The sequence below is a fragment of the Argentina silus genome, assembly GCF_951799395.1.
Source record: "Argentina silus genome assembly, chromosome: 18".
NCBI lineage: Eukaryota > Metazoa > Chordata > Actinopteri > Argentiniformes > Argentinidae > Argentina > Argentina silus.
The window spans coordinates 9,280,032-9,301,629 of NC_139672.1; the positions used below are offsets into that span (position 1 = coordinate 9,280,032).

At 46.9% G+C, this 21,598-nt stretch overlaps 1 protein-coding gene across 1 annotated transcript in view; it reads right to left on the reverse strand.

Moving 5' to 3' along the window:
• Positions 1 to 12,189: 12,189 nt before the first annotated feature.
• Positions 12,190 to 21,598, reverse strand: part of pax3a (paired box 3a) — a gene marked incomplete at both ends in the record, with an annotated part of 20,597 nt that continues 11,188 nt past the window's right edge. The window contains 5 exons of the mRNA XM_083689727.1: positions 12,190 to 12,207; positions 14,027 to 14,290; positions 19,314 to 19,537; positions 19,722 to 19,887; positions 20,968 to 21,167. Of these exons, the coding sequence (XP_083545853.1) occupies positions 12,190 to 12,207; positions 14,027 to 14,290; positions 19,314 to 19,537; positions 19,722 to 19,887; positions 20,968 to 21,167 (872 nt within the window). The remainder of the gene's footprint in view (positions 12,208 to 14,026; positions 14,291 to 19,313; positions 19,538 to 19,721; positions 19,888 to 20,967; positions 21,168 to 21,598) is intronic.

The following is a 21,598-nucleotide window of genomic DNA, read 5'->3' on the forward strand; positions in this document are numbered from 1 at the left end:
CCTGACACGCTCCTTCATGTTGATGGCCTTTACATTAAAAAAAAAAAAAACATGTCGACAAGAGAAGTATTGTAGTTGTATTACCACTGAATGTATGTTTATCATTGAATTATTTATCTACGCTCGATATTTCGTTTAATGAGATGCTATGAAAAAATAAATGATTAATCACATTCCAGCCTGTGTTTGAATGTCAGTGGGCTTGGGAGAAGAGGGAAAATGGAGTGTTTGAAGGGTGAAAAGCTCTGTTCATTTCAGAGAATGTAACACTCCATACACCCTAAGGCCTTTATAATGTGTAACAGTGTATTATGCGCATGCCTATCCATTGGTCTAGCCAGTGATTGCTCCACTGGGGGAAATAGAACGGTGTTCCTGGAGAACAGCATTCCTGGCATACGTACAAGTGTAAACCATTAACCATTGAGTTTTTTTTACTCAGGTATGACTACAGTTCACCTACCGTAACAATAGGATCACTCAATGTGTGTGTGTGTGTGTGTGTGTGTGTGTGTGTGTGTGTGTGTGTGTGTTTGACAGTGTACTCCCATGAATAAAGGATAACCACGTTTGGCTGTCAGAGAGAAAGATGGATGAGTGTGGTGTGTACTTACTGTTCTTAATGCCTCTGCTCTTACCTATTACACATGGAAACCTGTCAACAGGTAAGAAACAGGAGAATATTAATTTGAAAACATTTGAAAATGTTTATGTTGCACTATGATATTCTATGTACCATATAACCTACCAAGGTTATATGGTACTTAAGTTTATTACTAATCTAGAAGAATAACTCTGGATTTTATGATTATAATAGTATGTTTTGCTATATGGCGTTCCATTTCCATGCTCTGCTGTAGTAGGTTTGGCGTTAATTGGGATGGTAATTCATCTGCTTCTACATGTACAGTTCGGATAAAGATGATAGAATGTATGGATAGGAATATTAAATGTTGACAGCCATGCTGGAAATGTCTATTTGAAGACCTACATGTCATTGACTAGATTTACTTCTGTCTATTACACACTGAAAATATCTCTGATGGCCGAATTGAAATTAATTACTGGTCGAACACCTGTCTAGATAGTCATTTCAATCTTTCAAAATCTGAGATCATAGTGGGTTTTGAAAAATCCATGTTAACAATTTTACACAATATATAAAATATAATAAATATCAATAGTTTGATTAGGTAATGGAATTTAAGACCTTGATTGACTTGGTAATGGACACTTGAGACCTCGAGTCTAGACGCAAGAATGTTCGAAAAAAGGTATGATTAAATGACAAGCTTGAGGCACCTGAGAAATGACACTTCTACAAGTGTGCCTCTGTCTGTGTGTCTGTCTGTCTGTCTGTCTGTCTGTCTGTCTGTGTGTCTGTCTGTCTGTCTGTCTGTCTGTCTGTCTGTCTGTGTGTCTGTCTGTCTGTCTGTCTGTCTGTCTGTCTGTCTGTCTGTGTGTCTGTCTGTCTGTGTGTCTGTCTGTCTGTCTGTCTGCCTCTGTCTGTCTGTTTGTCTGTCCATCTGTCTGTAATCTGTCTAACGATACACAGAGGAACAACACACCACACATGACCTACTTAGGGCAATTGAGGGGTCTTCCTTCAAGTTTGACTGTGTACATTCAACTTAATGGCTTTGAAGTTCCTTTGTCATGATTTCAATATATTCACTCTTTAATTACAGCTCGCTCTCAGACTCAAGCAGCGCCTACACCGACTGACCCAGGTCCTGCTCACCCCTCCCACTCAGACAGCATGCTGACCAATCCTCAAACACCTCAAACTGACCCCAGCTCTGTGGATACATCATACTCACCTGTCTCAACCACCTCGACGACCTCAGCCCAGCCCGGATCAGACACGCCCATCTCTCCTACCCCCACCTCCACCCTCGCCACGCCCATTTCTACTACCCCCACCTCCACCCTTGCCACGCCCATCTCTACTACCCCCACCTCCACCCTCGCCACGCCCATCTCTACTACCCCCACCTCCACCCTTGCCACGCCCATCTCTACTACCCCCACCTCCACCCTCGCCACGCCCATCTCTACTACCCCCACCTCCACCCTTGCCACGCCCATCTCTACTACCCCCACCTCCACCCTCGCCACGCCCATCTCTACTACCCCCAGAGAAGGTGACTCTAAATTCCACTGCAAATTTTTGCCTCAGACAACAAAAAAAATGGTAGATCATTTCTTGTAGAGAATGGCAATCTTCTTCCAGCAAACTGTGGCATCTTGCGACAGTCTGCTATTTTGAGTCGAGAAAGAGTCGACTTCATCAACTAGTGTACCTATGAGACTGTTCCATATGTCAGAGACTGTTATGTTCTTGACACACATATGACCACTAGTGTTGTTAGTTGTTGTGTTGTCTTCCAGGTAACTGCTCATCCCCCACTGTCCTGTGCTGTGTGGGCCAGAACAGCAGTTGTGGGAGAGGCCTGAACAGATGTTTCTGCGACCAAGCCTGTTTGGTGATCGGCGACTGTTGCCGGGACTACAGGACAACCTGTATACAACGTGAGAGAGAGAGAGAGAGAGAGAGAGAGAGAGAGAGAGAGAGAGAGAGAGAGAGAGAGAGAGAGAGAGAGAGAGAGAGAGAGAGAGAGAGAGAGAGAGAGACCTTGCTCCTTTAGATAGCTTTTAAGGTTTCTTGCTACAAACAATCATCATCATCATCTTTGAAATGTACATATGTACAATGTACATTTTTTCTCACAACCTTTATGTTTCCCTATTTTATAAAGCTTTTACCACACCGGGATCAACAGAGGAGCCCACAACAGACAGCCATACTACACCTTCACCAGCAGGGGGCGGTATCTACACAGGAATCACTGCATCTCCTGCGACTGGTGAGTATCTGAATAACACAGGGTTACCCCGGATAACAGCTTTTGGCCTCCTCCAGGGTTGACTATCAAGCAGGCTTTACATTGCTTCGCTTCAGAGAAAAGCCAAAAGAGAGCTACAGGTTATTTATTTTGGGGGCTGAAGTTCATGTTTCAGTATCTTTTTCATTTCAGAACTTGGATCAACATCGACTTTTCGAGCAACACAAACCAGCCTTATCTCTGACTCAGTAACACACACTGACCCTGTATCTGACCCAGTAACACACGCTGACCCTGTATCTGACCCAGTAACACACGCTGACCCTGTATCTGACCCAGTAACACACACTGACCCTGTATCTGACACAGTAACACACACTGACCCTGTATCTGACCCAGTAACACACACTGACCCTGTATCTGACCCAGTAACACACACTGACCCTGTATCTGACCCAGTAACACACACTATCCCTGCGTCTGACCCAGTAACACACACTGACCCTGTGTCTGACCCAGTAATACACACTATCCCTGTATCTGACCCAGTAACACACACTATCCCTGTATCTGACCCAGTAACACACACTATCCCTGTATCTGACTCAGTAACACACACTGACCCTGTATCTGACACAGTAACACACACTGACCCTGTATCTGACCCAGTAACACACACTATCCCTGTATCTGACCCAGTAACACACACTATCCCTCTATTTGACCCAGTAACACACACTGACCCTGTATCTGACCCAGTAACACACACTGACCCTGTATCTGACACAGTAACACACACTGACCCTGTATCTGACCCAGTAACACACACTATCCCTGTATCTGACCCAGTAACACACACTATCCCTGTATCTGACCCAGTAACACACACTGACCCTGTATCTGACCCAGTAACACACACTATCCCTCTATCTGACCCAGTAACACACACTGACCCTGTATCTGACTCAGTAACACACACTGACCCGGTATCTGACACAGTAACACACACTGACCCTGTATCTGACTCAGTAACACACACTGACCCGGTATCTGACCCAGTAACACACACTGACCCTGTATCTGACACAGTAACACACACTGACCCTGTATCTGACCCAGTAACACACACTATCCCTGTATCTGACCCGGTGCAAAATGCCACCAATCAGCATCCAAATAATTCTGAACATACACCTGGTGATGTAACAGCACCAGTACCAACACTTCACAGTATGGACGCCACGACTACTGTCTCCAAGGAAACAGCTGTACCAGACAGTCCAACCACCATAACCTCTGGAAAAGGTACACTACCAAATCAGTTACTTAATGGATTGATCTAGTCGTGTCATATTTAACTGATCGAACTTGTTTTATACATCATTTACATTATCAGGGCCAAATACATCAGACAGCACTGCTACACCGTCACCAGCAGGGGGCAGCACATTCTCAGGTGTCACAGCCACCAAGGAGAGAATTATGTCAGACAGTAAGAATGGAACTTCTGATACAGGTATAGAGTTAAAAGTGTTCAACATATGCTTTTTTGTGTGTTCTTTCTTTTTTACATGTTTGGTTCGCAAAAAGCTGGGGATGAAAACCGATCTTCATTCAATGTAACTTTTTTTTTCAGGTACCCAAACCGTGATCGCCCATTTGAGGGTTTCTACCTTATCGTATGCAGGGGAGACGAGTGAGGAGGAAATCATTGAAACAGTATGTAAACAAAGCAAAGCTGTTATTACAAACGTCAAGTTGTGACATCAGGACACTATCAAATACTATAGAGTTTTAATCAATGTACTTTATCCCATTAGTGCTTTACTCTATTACCTCTCTCTCTCTCTCTCTCTCTCTCTCTCTCTCTCTCTCTCTCTCTCTCTCTCTCTCTCTCTCTCTCTCTCTCTCTCTCTCTCCCAGGTCCAAGCCTTCATACAGAAGGAGTACTGTGACACCTGCACCATAAGGATCCGACACATCAGAGTGCGTCAACATAACTGATCCACACTGTGACCCACTTCCCCCCAGCTAAACCTCTACCTGATTCCTCTATCATCCGTTATACCCCCAGTTCACACTGGTGATCTGGTGCCATCTTGATTGATGTTGTGGTTTGGGTTATTCCCTACAGGCCTGTTTTGCAGGAACATGTACTAAGGTTCCTGATTAGGCGATGAGAGATTGTGTGGTGCAATTGAGGATGTCTGCCACAAGAGAGCAGCACAGCTCAGTCAGGATATGGATGTGTTCATATAAACAAGGGGTTTCCTCTTTTGAATAAACAATATAACCGATCTATTTTTCCTATAACGTCACACTCTGAGACTTTCATTTAACCCTTTATTGTCATAATAACGTCCATCAAAAAAATCCATAAAACATATTAGGAAACATGTAACAATTGTGTATTATTTTAGAAGTGGACCCTTTCATTAAAGGGTTCCTTCTTGGCAACAGGTTTCAATTACAAAACATTGTATTTCCTCAGAGAGAAAATTCATTTTCTAAAATTGCCTGTATGATAAGCCTTTACCTATGATTTACAAAATATACAATTTAAGCGGTGTGGTCTTTGCAGTTGCAGCTGCAGCTCAAATTGACACGGTATACATACATACATACCGACAGAGCAACCCCAGATTTTTTCCTATGCCTTTCCACGCGTGACCCTAACTTCAAGAGGCGCTAAACTGAAGATACGATGACGGGTCAAAAATCTAATTATGAGAGAGGATGTAGGAGTTTCAACCGCCTGAGGTACCGCTGGCTTTAAAAGCACACACAGGCGGATAGATCAAATTAGAACAGCCCGGGTACTCCTGACCCAGGATGCTCACTTTGACCCGGGATATTCGGCTGTCCTGAAGACCTAAACTCATCACTTCTCAACTGTTGAAAGGTACCGACAGCCAAAACCGACGCCTTCAGAGGTGGGCTTATAAGGCCTACTCAGCAAACTATCGTCAGTAGCCTATACATTGTACAGTAAGCTATTGAGTAAGTGAGTAAGCTATTGAGCTAATTATATTTATTATGAAACACAATGCAATTGGGCATATCACTTATAATCAATAACAATTAGGTCTAGACTTCCACTTATTATATTCATATATACATATATTCCTATTCCTAATATATATATATATTATATTTCGCAAAATATATCTGACAATTGCAATAGAGGGGAAAATTAAAGGGTCATCTACTTGAGCGCATCTTTGGACCGTTTCCAGACCCTTACTTTGACGCGCTGGCACCGGCCACGAACACCACAATAGGGCCATGATTCGCCTCAAAAGACGACCCCGGGGAAACGAAATACGACCGCCGCGTCACAGATACGGGAGGAGGCGCTAGAGGTTGAAGCGAAAACATACGTTGTTCGTCTAAATTATAGTGTTACCTTCTTTCTATTTCTTTCCCCCTCGCTAGCAGTGCGTGGTGCAAATGAAAAGCGCATGTTCTCATTAAGTCCATCTCCACAATCCTGCTAGATGCAATTGATGTTAATTCTGCGGACTGATAAAGTCGTAAGGTTCCCCTTTCACCATCTCGGTTTGGTTTGTAAAGTCAGATCATATGGGGTCACCGAAAGGTTGAAATCAAACCAGCCCTAGCTCGTCCCAGGGGATCACTTCCCAATGCAATAGCAAAGGAATGCCACTCAGGCCATAGTTCTTAGTATGAACATGGGACTTGGGGCCTGATTATGTCCAACTCCACCCTATAACTAGGCCTACCTGTCTTTTTACTTCATATACGTTTTGGCACTTCTTCAACTGCAATCACCATGTAACTGCATCCTGCATTGCACATATTCAGTGTAAGCCTTGTGAAACCATATGGCTTAAATATATGTTTTCTAATTGGAGCTGTGTTATTATATATTGTCTCATAACACTAACAACTAACTATTATATTATACTGATACATATTTCATCGATGAATCATTGCACACAACCAATTGGTCCATGCATCTTAAGTTTATCTACAATATCTACTAATCCCCCCCCCCCGACACACACACACACACACACACACACACACACACACACAGAACATGCACAAACACACACACACACACACACACACAAACACACAGAACACACACACACAGAACACATACACACACACACACACACACACACATATCATTGATGTTCTTTTTGGCGTGTGCCATGCGTACTGCCCCAGTGTTATTGATCCTGATTGGGCCTCACAGGAGCAGATTCCAGCCTTCCGTTGACCGAGAGATCTCCACGTCTCCACCCCCACCAGAGGCAGGCCTCCTCAGCCCTCTCCACTCCTCCCGCCTGGAGGTTCTGATTTTCAGATGGCAGAGGAAAGAAGAAGTAGGGGGAAAAAAAGTACTTTGTAAGGTTTCGCTAAAATCACTAGCAGGTCTGCCCCGAACGGTCCGCACTGACGTTTTTCTGGCTTGGTGACTGTCAAAACATCTCTCCAACTCTCCCTTCTACATCCCCCTATCCCTCTCTCCCTCTCTCTCTCTCTCTCTCCTTCCTTCCATCCACCCATCCCTCCCTCCCTCCCTCCCTCCCGGCCAGGCCGGGCCGAGCCCGGGGGGCTCAGAGAATGCACTCCTCTTCAAAGTCGAACCCCTGAGCCTCGGGGCCTGCGTTGAATTTGTGCGCGGGGGTCGCCCCTACTTTGATGAACTCCTCATAGGGGTGCTTCTTGGTGCTTTGGATGAAGTTCTTGAAGAGGGCCAGAGCCAGGAACGAGTAGAAGAACATGACGAAGAGGATGTAGAAGTAGGCGTTGTCGTAGGACTTCCTGGGATCCAGAGCTGGGGTCGAGGTCGGGCTGGGGGGTGGGGATGGGGATGGCGGGGTGGTGATGGCGGTGCTGGTCGTGGTATCGTTGTTGTGGTGGTGGTGGTCATCGTTCATGTGGGTCTCAAGCTCTTCCAGAATGGTCTTTTGGCATCGGGAGAACAGAGCGAGGATGAAGGTCCGGTTCATGGTCCAACTTCAAAGGGACGGAGGATAGAGAGATGGTTTTGGGATTGGAAGAGAGAACGAGAGAACGAGAGACGGAGGGGAAAGACGGAGGAAGAGAGGAGTGAATGGCGGAGCCGTCCGGTGGCGAATTGAGAGAGACGAGTGAGGAATAGAGACTGAAAGAGAGAGAGAGAGAGAGAGAGAGAGAAAGCCCAACGACTTTAGACAACAGACTTTAGAGAACAACGTACCGGAGGAGAATGAAACGAGGGAGGAAGAGAGACAGAGAGAACAACAGAGAAGTGACGCACTGAGCCACATTGGGAAAGGCATGTGGTCCTTCGCCCAGCACACTCTGGATAAAGAGACATATTTGAGATAAACCCCCCACTCGACACCTTCCCCACCACAAGCTTGCTCGCCCTAATGGTTTCTCCCTGGCAAAGCTCGATGGGCACAATACCAGAAAGAGAGAGAGAGAGAGAGAGAGAGAGAGAGAGAGCCCTAACCCTAACCCTAACCCTAACCCAAATGATATTACTAACACAGTCCTTTTATGGAAAGATTGTTGGTGTTGAACAGTATATTTCGTGTTGTTAAAAAAAAAAAAGGTCATGTTTCGTCAAGTGAACACAGATAGCAACCACATCAGATCACAATTCTCCTTGAAATGTTTTCGCCCGGAGGCATCTCCAAACCAGTTGTTCTCTCTCACCCTCTCTCTCTCCCCCCTAACCCTCCCTCCCTCCCTCCCTCACTCTCTCCTTGCCTTCACTTTCAATCGGAGGGCCAGGAGGGCTGCAGAGGCGGTGGGGCTGTTGTCAGCTCCGGTCAAGTAGTCTACTCATTTCAAAGAGTGTAGGGGGTCAGAGGTTAAGTTGTCTCCAGTGTGTAGCTGTTTGAGTGACACTCCATTCCAGAGGAACCCTTTGGCTTCTTCACCCATTGTGTCCTACAAGTTAAGCACTTGTAAAAAAAAGAAGAAAAAAAAGATTTGGCCCAGGACTAAGAAAATAATGAAATCGGATCTCGCCTTGATCTCAATGTTTGCAGAGGACACACAAACAAACATTACACACACACACGGTCACTTACACACAAATAAACACACGTACGCAGAGTTGCCAACACACTCGTAGACATAGAAAACGTGTACGTGAACATGCAGTTATGCTGTAGGAGCACTCTCAATCACACGGGCACGCACACACACACACACACACCGAACACGCACACTTATAAAACTGACTGGCATGGGCAGCTGCAGGCACCTGATCCCCTCATCCCCTGAGAGAGAGAGAGAGAGAGAGAGAGAGAGAGAGAGAGAGAGAGAGAGAGAGAGAAAGAAAAAAGAGAATGAGGGAGCGATGAAAACTCACCGCGATATCAATAACTTGTGAAGTTGTCTGGCGACCGGGGTGAGCAGTGTTTTTCTTTCTCACTGGGCGATGGGGGCTCCTCTCCCTCCACCCCCCCCCCTGAACCCTGCAGAGATGGTGGCAGTGACGAATGTCCCCGTGTGTCTGTCTGAGTGTGTGTTGTGTTTATATCGTTTACAGGGGGCTCTGCTTTACCCATTACGGGTGTGAAGGGGTCCCCTGGGGAGAAGGCATTTGTCCGAAAGAAGTGTTTATGAAATGAGATATATTTATGAATGACTACATGTGCTTTTTTAAAATGAGGGAGGGATTGGGGGGAGAGAGAGAGCATGCGATGCGTCGTCCCCTGTCAGCTCATATGCAGCCTCAAATAAACAATAAAAAACATGTTTTATGCACAATTGGTTCTGGACGTGCGTGTGTGCCGTGGATGGGAGGGTGGGGGGGCGTTCGTTTTCAATTCCTCCACTTGTTTTTCATGGAAAACAAAATGATCTTATTGCAGCAAAACTACAACAAACCCTGGGATGTGTAGTCATCACCTCACTCAGCCACGGTGCTCTTTGTCATGGCAATCGACATCACACGACTTGAAGCACATGAAAGAGGAGAGAGAGAGAGAGACAGAGAGAAAGAAAGAGACAGAAAGAAAGAAAGAGACAGAAAGAAAGAAAGAGAGACAGAAAGAGAGAGAAAGAAAGAAAGAAAGAAAGAAAGAAAGAGACAGAAAGAAAGAGAGAGAGAAAGAAAGAAAGAAAGAAAGAAAGAACGAGAAAGAAAGGAGAAAGAAAGAAAGAGAGAGACAGAAAGAGAGACAGAAAGAAAGAGAGAGACAGAAAGAAAGAAAGACAGAAAGAAAGAAAAAAAGAGAGACAGAAAGCAAGAAAAAGAGAGAGACAGAAAGAAAGAAAGCGACAGAGAGAGGATGAATGAGAAAGAAAGAACAAAAGCAAGAACGAAAGCAAGAAAGAATGAAGTGTTTGCCCTAAATGGCGGTAAATGTAGTCAGTGTCGTGTTCCAGTCAGTGGTCCCTCCAGTGAAGATCACTTGGGGCAGAGCCATCTTGTCTTGTGTGAGTCACAGCTCCAATGGGAAGGCCTCTTATTGGATTGCACTGTTAATCATGTCGATCTTTACAACGGGCAAATATATGAATCACATCATTTTAACCAATTCCATTTACTGAAAAATCATGACTCATAGTCGCTTGTAGTCCATCAAACGTTTTCTTCAGAAATGTTACATACACACATACCAATGTAGAATAAAAAGCAAACAGCTTGTGCACATTTTTATATAGTTTATTATAAATAGTAAATAGTGCTGCATTTGACACAAGACATATTACAACAAAGTCATTTTATGCAGTCATAAATGAAAATTATATATGTATATTAAAAAAAACAAGAACGAGGCAGAAAAATAACCGTGTCCTTTCCGTGGCTGTTTAAGACTTACAGAGAGCGCCACTGACTGCTTACATCAGGGACACACACACACAGAGGAGAGGTGGACACTGAATAAATACTGAAAACAAGTGACGTGCTTTCTGAAGCCCTGGTGGACGAGAACATCATTTACAAGAACATCATTAACTGACACTCTGATTGGCAAAAAAAAAACTGTATCGAAACATTTGGCTTTTATGACATCATGTTAAAGGAACCGTTTGTTGTTTTTATTAAGTAGAACAAAAAGAATGTACGTTCAGTTTATCTTTTGCTTGGAAATGTTCCGTGCAACCCAGATCCGTTTCTTATACTTATGACAATACTGAAATTGAACAAATAGATCAAATAGAAAATAAAGAAAACATGTTTTTTTTTGACAGATGTAATTCAAACATTGGAATATGTGTCAATTCATTTCATCTGAGGTATGAATGCATTGCACTTTCTTTGGGTTGCAGCGCTTTCAGGTTAATTACTGTCAGTCTGTCTGTCTGTCTTTCTGCCTGCCTGTCTGTCTGTCTGCCTGCCTGTCTGTCAGTCTTTCTGTCTGTCTGTCCGTCTGTCTTTCTGTCCGTCTGTCTGTCCGTCCGTCTTTCTGTCTGTCTGTCTATCCGTCTGTCTGTGTCTCTGTCTATCTGTCTGTGTGTCTCTCTATCTCTCTCTGTCTGTCTGTCTGTCTGTCTGTGTGTCTCTCTATCTCTCTCTGTCTGTCTGTCTGTCTGTCCGTCTTTCTCCTCCGAAGTCCATGCGTGAATTATATCGACGTTACATGACATTTTCCCTAAGACATTTGTGATGTCGATTGAGCCACGAGAAAGAGCATCGTGGCTGAGTGAGGCGATGACTACAAGTCCCATGATCACCTCTTCCTTCAGGAGTGTGTTCTAACCCTTCCTCCCCCCCCTGCCATAGTGAACCCGAAAGCGCGTAGAAGAAACAACTGTTTACAAAATCCCCTCTGCCACTTCTTACAAATCAAATACAGTCTTGAATTCTTTTTTTTCTTTTTCTTTTTTTTTCCTCTGATTTTTTTCTTTTCTTTTCTGCCTCTCCTCTCCTCTTCTTCTTCTCCTCCTCCTCCTCTTTCGTTTCCTCTTCAAGCATGGAGGAGCGAGACGTGCTTGTTTTTCCGGAGCTTGACGTGAAGCGCGAGGCCAGGGCCTGTGCCAGGTAACTGGAGAGGCTGCCCCTTTGGTCCTGATTATCCAAGTCAACCCCCCCCCCCCCTCCCCTCACATCCCCATCACCACCACCACCACCACCCCCACCCCCCCCCCCCTCCAAAACCACCCCCCGCCTTCCCCCTTCTCTCTGAGTGTGTTGTCCCTTCTCCTCAAGGGCTAGTGGGGGGTTGGTGGTTGTAGGTGGGGGTGGAGGGGGGGAACGGGGGGAGAGTATGTGTGAGTGAGTGTGAGTGTGAGTGTGTGTGTGTGTGTGTGTGTGTGTGTGTGTGTGTGTGTGTGTGTGTGTGTGTGTGTGCGTGCTCCGGAGTTGACTGTCAGGTTGGCCTGAGAAGTCTTCCGACTCAGGGCAGGCGATGTTGGGGCTTCAGATAATGAAAGGCACCTGAGGGAGAAAAAAGAAGAGAGAGAGAGAGAGAGAAGGAGGGTTAGAACTTAACTCACAGTGTTTCACATCATACTGTACCATCCTGTGCCAGGGCAAGGAGCCTGATGGAGGAGAGGGGTGAGAGGGTGAGAGGAGAGGAGGGGTGAGGGTGAGAGTGGGTGAGAGTGTATTAACAAGGGGTGAGGATATAAAGTGGATGAGAGCAGGGTTAGAAAAGAGGAGGAAACCGGATGAGGAAGGTAGAGCGAGGGAATGAGAGGGGGATGACATTCTAAAGAGGGAGTCATATTTGGGGCTCTCCCCCTGGCTTGGCTTGGCTTGGCTTGGCCTGGCTTGGCCTGGGCTGGCCTGGCCTGGGCTGGGCTGGGCTGGGCTGTTAAGGGAGGTGGAGTGGGCCTGTGTTGGTTTGTTCCATGGATCTGCTCCAGTGATCAATAACAACTCTAAATCTGACCTCCACAGGGACACATGGTTCTAATTTGGGGCTGCCAAGGGCCATATCGCTCCCCGTTAAATAGACCCTGTCACCCCCACCCTCTACACACACACACACACACACACAGATGTGTATACACACACACACACACACAGATGTACATGTGCACACACACACACACACACAGATGTGTATACACACACACACACACACAGACAGACAGACACAGACACATACATGTACATACACACTCTCTCTCTCTCTCTCTACCCCCGCGAGCTGCACATGGGTCCCTCCCTGGACTCTCCAAATTAATGACATCAAGATGTCGCCACTGATGGGCCAGTCAACATGTGGTAGTGTACCTCCCACCGCCGCCCCCCCCACCCCCCGCCCCCCGCCCCTCCTGTCAAACATGCTTTGGGGGAAGCCGCTCCTTTCATTTCTGTGGGCTATCTTCGTTACCATGGGGTCATTACATGGCTAGGTGAGCGAACGTGGGGTTTGATGGGCAAGCTCATCACATGGGGTCGTGAAAGGGCAAGTCAGTAAGTGTGTATATGTGTGTGTGTGCGCATGTGTGTGTGTGTGTGTGTGTGTGTGTGTGCGCGCATGCATGCGTGCGTGCGTGCATCTGTGTGTGTGTGTGTGTGTGTGTGTGTGTGAACCTACATGCACTCTGTATCAAGCCCACGTGGAGGCTGTAGTAATGGTAATGTAAACTGAAGTGGCCTCTCTGCTACCCGTCTCTGACATACGTGTAATCTCAGCGCCCCGGCTGAGTGGTTCGAGAGGGGCTCTCATCATGTTTGGGAGATTAACGTTATTTATACGATTCGGGAAAAAAATCTAAAAGCCTCGGGTACGGTCAGACTCAGAGCAGGAGAAAATAGAGTGGAATGATACTATGAACTCTCATGGTGATGTAAAATCTCTCACAGTAATCAAAAATAAACAAGAACCAAAAAAAAATAACACAAAAACAAGAAGCCAATTTGATTCCACTGAGACGTGAAACCCTGCAACTTCACCACGAAGAATCCACGTTCAGTAGGGTTTCTATCACGTAGGAAATCAGCGGCCATGTCAACCTACTGTCTTATGCAAATTTAGGGGACTTAAAAAACCCATAACTACCTTACTATCAGGGGAGGCCGGTGGAGGATAGAAATCAGAGGACGGGCTCATTGTAATACATGGAATGAGGAATGGGATCAACGATTTTCGACCTGCACCACCCTTCCCTGGTCTTATGCCAATTTTGGGGGGGGGGGCGGGGGGGGGGCTTACAACCACTAATACAAACCCATAGCTACCTTACTATACACAGTGTACAAGAGAGTATATAGGTATTAAATTATTTATTTATTTTAAAAACACCTTGCTCTGTCCGTATTGGCCGTACTGGTAGGAGGGGTGGTGGTCCATGGTGTAGGCGGGCGAACTGTAAGTGGGCGGACAGTAGGACTGGGAGCTCTGCAGGGTGGGCATGCTGGGGAGGCCCGGCAGACCCTCCAGACGCTGGGAGCCATGGCAGCTGGCTGACATGCCACCCCCGGGCTCCAGCCCTCCAGTGAGGGGGGAGAGGGCGAAGTCAGTCTGGGGCTGATGGGGTACACCTCCTGGGTTCAACAGGCCCATAACCTGGGGGGGGGAGAGGAGGAGGAGAGGTTAGGGAAGGGTAGGACATACATGGAATAGAATCGAATTGAATCTAATCGAATAAAGTCTAATCAAATAAGAATGCGTTTCTCCAACAAAAAAAAACGTCTCTCAACAAAAATGCGTTGGATGTATTTCCCAGCTGTACCGTCTATGCGTGAGGAGACCATATTGAACTTGTGACATGCTACGATGCTACGCTAAGCGAGACTTAAAGGTTTCCTCTATGCAACACCAGGAAAATGAATTTAAAAAAAAACCCAACCCATATATCACACAAAAGCCAGCAGCCATAAATTCAATCCCGTGATTACTTTGACAAAAATCGCACTAACTACGCCGTAACAGACCGTCAACTTTCCGTTCCCTCTCTCTATTGACGCGGACGGAAAAAAAAAAAAAAAACGAACGCTACTTTAAAAGGTATCTGATTCCGAACCGATCGTTCCTTGACGAGTGTGCGTATAGGAAGCAGGTAGACCGCGGTCCAACCTCGCTCACGGTTCAGGGCCATAAGAGACACATTATGCGGCGTTCAGCCACACACATGGTTCCTTTTACAGGCGCTTCCTAACTGACGGGACAGACGGCTGGACGGGGGGGTGGGGTGGGGGAGAGCTGATGTCGGTTCTGATGGGACCGCAGGAGTTCTGTTCCGTATTTTTCCGTATATTTGGAGCGTTTTTTTTTCCCCTCAGAATTACCCGGTGGATTTTCAATTGACGAGTTTGTTCGTGGAACGACGTGGCGTTGTGTCAGATTGACCACATGCTTTAATGAGCCCTCAAATAAAGACGAGAAAAAAGAAAATACACTACGAAACGATCCAAGAAACCAAAATAGCCTTTCTATCATTGGTGTATTCGAAAAAAAACAGGTGGTATGTTTAACGGTATGGTAATGTTTTATGAATAGCCCTTTTTGTGTTTAGACAGAATATTCAAGGAGAAAAACAGACATGAACTCTCTCTCTCTCTCTCTCTCTCTCTCTGGATGCCCCAAATTCACCGTGTCCTTGTGGGGCCAGCTCATTGAGGCCACAGGGTACGTGGGAACAAGGGGTAGCCTATGATTCTTTTACACATTTCCAATAAGTGTGTGTGTGTGTGTGTGTGTGTGTGTGTGTGTGAGCATGTGTGTGTGAGCATGTGTGTGTGAGCGTGTGTGTGTGTGTGTGTTAGTGCATATGCATATAGGTCGTGTATACGAGAGCATAGCAGTGTGTGTATGTGTGTGAGTGTGTGTGTGTGGTTAGCACTTTGTGTTCCTGATGTCAGGGGTGAAGAGGTCTCCTTGGTGATACATCGTGAACAGCTGCATGAGAGTTCGCGTGAGAAGAGACATCGCAGAAAAGGGTAAAATATGGAGAGGTGGAGAGAATGAGAGAACAAGAAAGAGGGGGGGGACTGTAAGAAAGTGATAGCAAGAGAAAAAGAGAAAGGACAGAGACGGGGGGGGGGGGGGGGGGAGAGACAAACGGAGAGGAAGAGAGAGAAAGAATCAAAGTGGCAGAGCGAAAGAGAGAGAGAAGGAGTGAGAGAATCGTGAATGACAGACCAGGAGAAAAACGCCAGAACGGTGAACTAATGGTGAGTGATACCTGGCAGCCACACACACACACACACACACACACACACACACGCACACCCACACACACCCACACACACACACACACACACACACCCACTGGGTGTCAGAGTGTGTGTAATTTACAGGAGCCCTGTCAGAGGAATCTAACCTAATGTGTCTAAGGAACATGGTAAAGTGTGACTGACTACAAATGGGAAACACATGGAGGTCAACACAGCCCATTCATCTCACAGCGGTGTGTGTGTGTGTGTGTGTGTGTGTACGTGCGCGTGGGTGTATGCGTGTGTTCCCATGCTCCCATGTTCACAGGGCAAAAGCGTAGATAACGGTATTGCATACACACACTTAAATCACGAGTGGAGATTGTACCAGCAGTAGGACTATGTCAAAAGACGTTTCGCCCGTATTTCCTCACGGGATATCGTACACTTGAGATTAGGTACAGTATCGGAGAAAGGTTATCTGTGTACTACTGTACGATCCCTTTCATAAGGCTATCTGATCCAGACGGTCACACATACGTTGGCTTTGGGGGTCTGACCTGGTGTGTGTGAACGTTTGAGAGTACATATATGTGTACTTTTAAAGTCGTTTTTAAGTATGGGTTTATCTCTGTGTGTCTGTCGAAGAGTGTGTGTATGTGAGAATGTGTGTCTGCGTTCGTGTGTGTGTCTGCGTGCTTGTGTGTGTCTGTGTGTGTGTGTGTGTGTGAGAGCTTATGCCTGTGTGTGTGTGTGTGTGTGTGTGCGTGTGTGCGTGCGCGTGCGTGCGTGTGTGTGTGTGTGTCATAACCCTCTCTGATTGAAGGCGGCGGTGGCGGCGTTTCCCGGGGGTGTGTCTGTTTCGAGGTAGTTCCGGGGATTAGGCCTCATGGGGGTGCAAAGCCCTGCCGCTCGCTGCCTCGGTGAGAAAGGATTCCTCTGGTATGCACCGGATCAGCAGCCAGACGCCCGAGACCCCTACACCACAGGGAAGCCTAGGCTGGGGTACCCCAGCACAGGCCTGGACGCTCAGAGCAGAGGTCCCACTGCTGAGAAAGTCCACTACTCCCCGTACAACTACTTTAAAGTATACAGCAGCAAGTACGAATCTTAGAGTTCTCAGAGAGGATCTCAGAGAGTAAAGTAAGTACTCCATGTATGCGGCATATGAGGTATTAGGACTAAGAGAATGGGTCTGAATACTTTGAGGTCAGTCTACTACTGCTTCTAACGAGTCAACTTCTAAGAATGTGGACAGGAAAGCACACAAGGCCTTACTAGTCTCCGACCAAAACAGTCGTCCACAAGTGATATCCAAACAAACCTTACGCTGCTGTTTTCGCCACAACCCCAAAACCCCAAAGAGTCTAGAGCACATGTTTTAAGACTTAGTACCGTAAAATACGTTCATGTGATACTGCGAAAGCACCACGTACCCAAAAACCCTCTCGCAGAACCGTCTCCACCTAGTAAACAAACCTCTGCTGCTCTGTGCTCTCTTCACCAACAACCCCCACGGTCCACAAACAGAGACATAATCATATGTGAGGGGAAAATGCGGAGGCTTCTGAGAAAGTCGCATCGGGCGTTTGCTCAGAAAGGATTCTATAGATACTGTCGCTGTAGAACGCAGCTTCATGCATCCGAAGTCTAATCGGTTTGAGTATGTTTCAGGCATTTACTATCAATGGCGTAGAATTAATTAATTCTCCTTTCCTCCCCGTTTTATTAACTTAAAATACCATCCAGCCTGATATGGAAATGAGCCTATTCCAAGACGCATTTAAAAGAGTCGAGCAGATGAATTAAAACTAATTAGTCAACAAAGTGAGTCATTTGCATAAATTACACACCGCGTTACGACGGGATAGATTCCTTCATTCCAATCAATTAAGACGCTGGAACATTCCGTGATTGCAATTCCAGACTGAGCTAACATTCCAGACGCCGAGTGTCCAGACCCCCCTAATGCAAGCTGAGATGACCGCCAACCACCCTCTCTTCCTCTCTCTCTCTCTCTCTCTCTCTCTCTCCCTCTCTCTCTCTCTCTCTCTCTCCCTCTCCCTCTCCCTCCTCACTCTCTCTCTCTCTCTCTCTCTCTCCCTCTCTCTCTCTCCCTCCCTCCCTCACTCTCTCTCTCTCTCTCTCTCTCTCTCTCTCTCTCTCTCTCTCTCTCTCCCCCTCTCTCTCTCTCTCTCTCCAAAGCTAAAGCGAGGCCCATTCCGACACACTGAGGCTAATGCTAAAACCAGGTAGGAGGGAATGTCACCTTTGGCCTTTTTAAGTAGAGTTTAAGTCATCTAGTGACCCTGTGTGTGAACCCACCACCACACCTGGTGTCGAGCTAAACTGGTTGAGTGTGTGACTGGAGGCTTTTCAGAGAGGAGCAGGCGAGCACAAAAGGTCTACTGCTCATGATGATAAACACAGGCTAATATCAGCGTGAGAGGTGTTTGTGGCCTCGTCTTGGAGAAGAACCTGCTTTGTGTGTGTGTGTGTGTGTGTGTGTGTGTATCTATCTGTGTCTGTGTGTGTCTGTGTGTGTCTGTGTGTGTGTTTCACCACTGTGCACTTCACATATCAAAGCAGTCAATTAGCATTCATTATCCCAGTGATTCTCCCCATCTGTAGGTTGTGTTTCTTGCCTGTCATGCTGTCATTGCTGATAAAAAAAACACTTCTCATATATAAACACACACACTCTCTAGCTCAAACACAAACACACACACACATGCACACACACACACACACACACACACACACCCTTAGGCTTTCCTCAGTAATAGAGACAGAGTTGCCTGAGGCATGTTTTTATCACCGCTAGGCAGGAGCCTGATCATCTTTCTCTCTCTCTCTCTCTCTTTCTCTCTCTCCCTCTCTCATAGGACATGGTACCCAGCATGCCTTGCGTGGGGCCTTGGCCACCCTTTGAGGGTGGTTAAAAGCTCGTTTTCCGCCTGTTAGCGCGGCCCCTGGCAGCGCAGGGCAGCCCGCCACGCCATGCTGATGAGTGTGTAATCGCCCATAATTGTCTTTTCAGTTTTCATTTGTGTCATCGTCCGTCTGCCACTCTTCCTATCCCTCATATCTATCGTCCTCTCTCTCTCTCTCTCTCTCTCTCTCTCTCTCTCTCTCTCTTTCACTCACTCACTCCATCGTCCTCTCGCTCGTTTGCTCGCCCGGTTATCAACCGTGCCATCACACTGGCACCTAACAGAGAAACACACACCTACTGCCACTGTGAGTCATTATACCAAAGCCCTCGCCCGGTCAGGTTACATTTGTGTGTGCGTGTGTGTGTGTGTGTGTGTGCATGTGTGTGTGTGTGCGTGTGTGTATAGGTCTGTGTGTATAGGGAGAACGTAGCAGTGTGTGTGTGTGTGTGTGTGTGTGTGTGTGTGTGTGTGTGTGTGTGTGTGTGTGTGTGTACTGACCTGTGGCGAGAGACCGTTGCTGATGGAGGGGTTGACTTGGTTGGCGTGTCCTGGCTGGGGCACGTAGCTGTCGGAGTAGCCTGAGAAGCCGTGGCGCCCGGAGGACAGGCAGTAGGCCGAGCTCCCGTCCTGGGCCCCCGCTGACGAGCCTAGCCCACCCTGGTGCACCGAGGTGGGGGGGAGAGGCTGAGGCCTGTGGACCGTACTGTGCTGCTCTGATACTGCTGAGAGAGAGAGAGAGAGAAAACAAGAAAGAGAGAGAAAACAAGAGAACAAGAGAGAGAGAGAAGACAAATGAATAATCACTGAATACGTGGTTAACGGGTCATGTTGTATATATATACGTACATATACGATCGTTCTCCGATCAGTATGAAGAGAACTAACAAGAAAGCGTGCTGTGCTGACCTTGTGAGATGGAGGTGGGTTGGTAGGGGCTGTCAGACAGCTGGTAGGGCTGCAGGCTGGACATGGCCGAGGGGGGGAAACCGCCAGGGATCAGGTGGTTGAACGCCATCAGCTGACTGGCGCCCGCCTGCTTCCTCCAACGGGCTCTCCTGTTGCTGAACCACACCTGAGGAAGGAACAGAAGAAGAAACGTTTAGTTTTCAAAATATTCTTAAAGTAAAAAAAAAGGGGTTCATTCCGATTTAAATATAGTGCTATTATTAATATCTCTCTTTCGTCATTGCTGTGTTGACTAGAATGTGGTGTGTGTGTGTGTGTGTGTGTGTGTGGGTGTATGTCCACTCCATAGCCCCCCGAGCTCAACAGATAAGTGATCTGAACATCTGGAGTGTGGTGTGAAACTCCAGTGACATCATGTCTTTGTGTACTCAGTCACGGGTTTCAGATAAGAGAGAATAAATCAAGCCCTTGAGCCGATTAAACATGTTTAATGGCTGGCTATTAATACAGGCTCTAATTCTGCCTTTTTCTGAATCTATTTAAAAAGCTCTCTTACAGAAAGGATAGCTAATAACAGGAAACCCTCGCCAGTAAGGACACAGTGGGCCTGTGTGTGTGTGTGTGTGTGTGTGTGTGTGTGTGTGTGTGTGTGTGTGAGAGAGAGAGAGAGTGTGTTAGTGTGTGTGTGTGTCCTTTTGACCCATGTGACTGAAGGCTGGCGGGTGTGTTTAGGGGGAGTGTATGGCACCATGCCAGGGCAGTTTAACACCCATATGGCTTACATCCCCAGGAATGGACACACTCGCAGATCACAGAACAGTCACAGGCTAGATTGGACCCCCGGGACTGGACAGCTTCACAATGTGTGTGTGTGTGTGTGTGAGTGTGAGTGTGGGTGTGAGTGTGTGAGGGTTAAAGCCACTGTAGCCCCTCTGGTGCTAGAGTAGATGTCGGCATAGTCTGTGTGTGTGTGTGTGTGTGTGTGTGTGTGTGTGTGTGTGTGTGTGTGTGTGTGTGTGTGTGTGTGTGTGTGTGTGTGTGTGTGTGTGTGTGTGTGTGTGTGTGTGTGTGTCTCTATCTAACCTGTACTCTGGCCTCTGTGAGTTTAGCCCTCTGGGCCAGCTCTTCTCATGTGTAGATGTTGTGATAGTGTGTGTGTGTGTGTGTGTGTGTGTGTGTGTGTGTGTGTGTGTGTGTGTGTGTGTGTGTGTGTGTGTGTGTGTGTGTGTGTGTGTCTCTATCTAACCTGTACTCTGGCCTCTGTGAGTTTAGCCCTCTGGGCCAGCTCCTCCCGTGTGTAGATGTCGGGGTAGTGCGTCCTCTCGAAGGCCCGCTCCAGCTCCTCCAGCTGCTCAGCCGTGAAGGTGGTCCGACTGCGGCGCTGCTTCCTCTTGAGGGGCAGGCCCGGCTCCGAGTCCACGTCCGAACCCTCGTCTGAGTGGCTGGCTGGAGACACACACGGGAACAGGAACAAACAAACCACAACAGTTAGTCGGAGTGGAAACGATGAGGAATGACCTATTTTTCAAAAGAAAAAAAAAAAAAAAACTGGCTTCGATAACTTGTTGGTGTGTCGCAAGACAAGAGCAACAGGTGGCAGAGCGCATGGATTCATCGTGTTGATGGAACATGGATTCGTCGTGTCTTGGCAGTTCTTCAGCTTCTCCCTCCCCTCTCGTAGGAGAGGATGATGAATGGTCCTTTCATCGTTTTGGAACGCGCTCGACAAAGAGATACTTTATGAACCCTGAAGGGGAAATAATTTCCTCCTCAACAACAGCCAAAGCAGTAGTCGAAAACAACAACCTCAAGGCAATCACTGAACAACAACAGCAACAGCAACAACAACAACAACAACAACAACAACCACGACGACA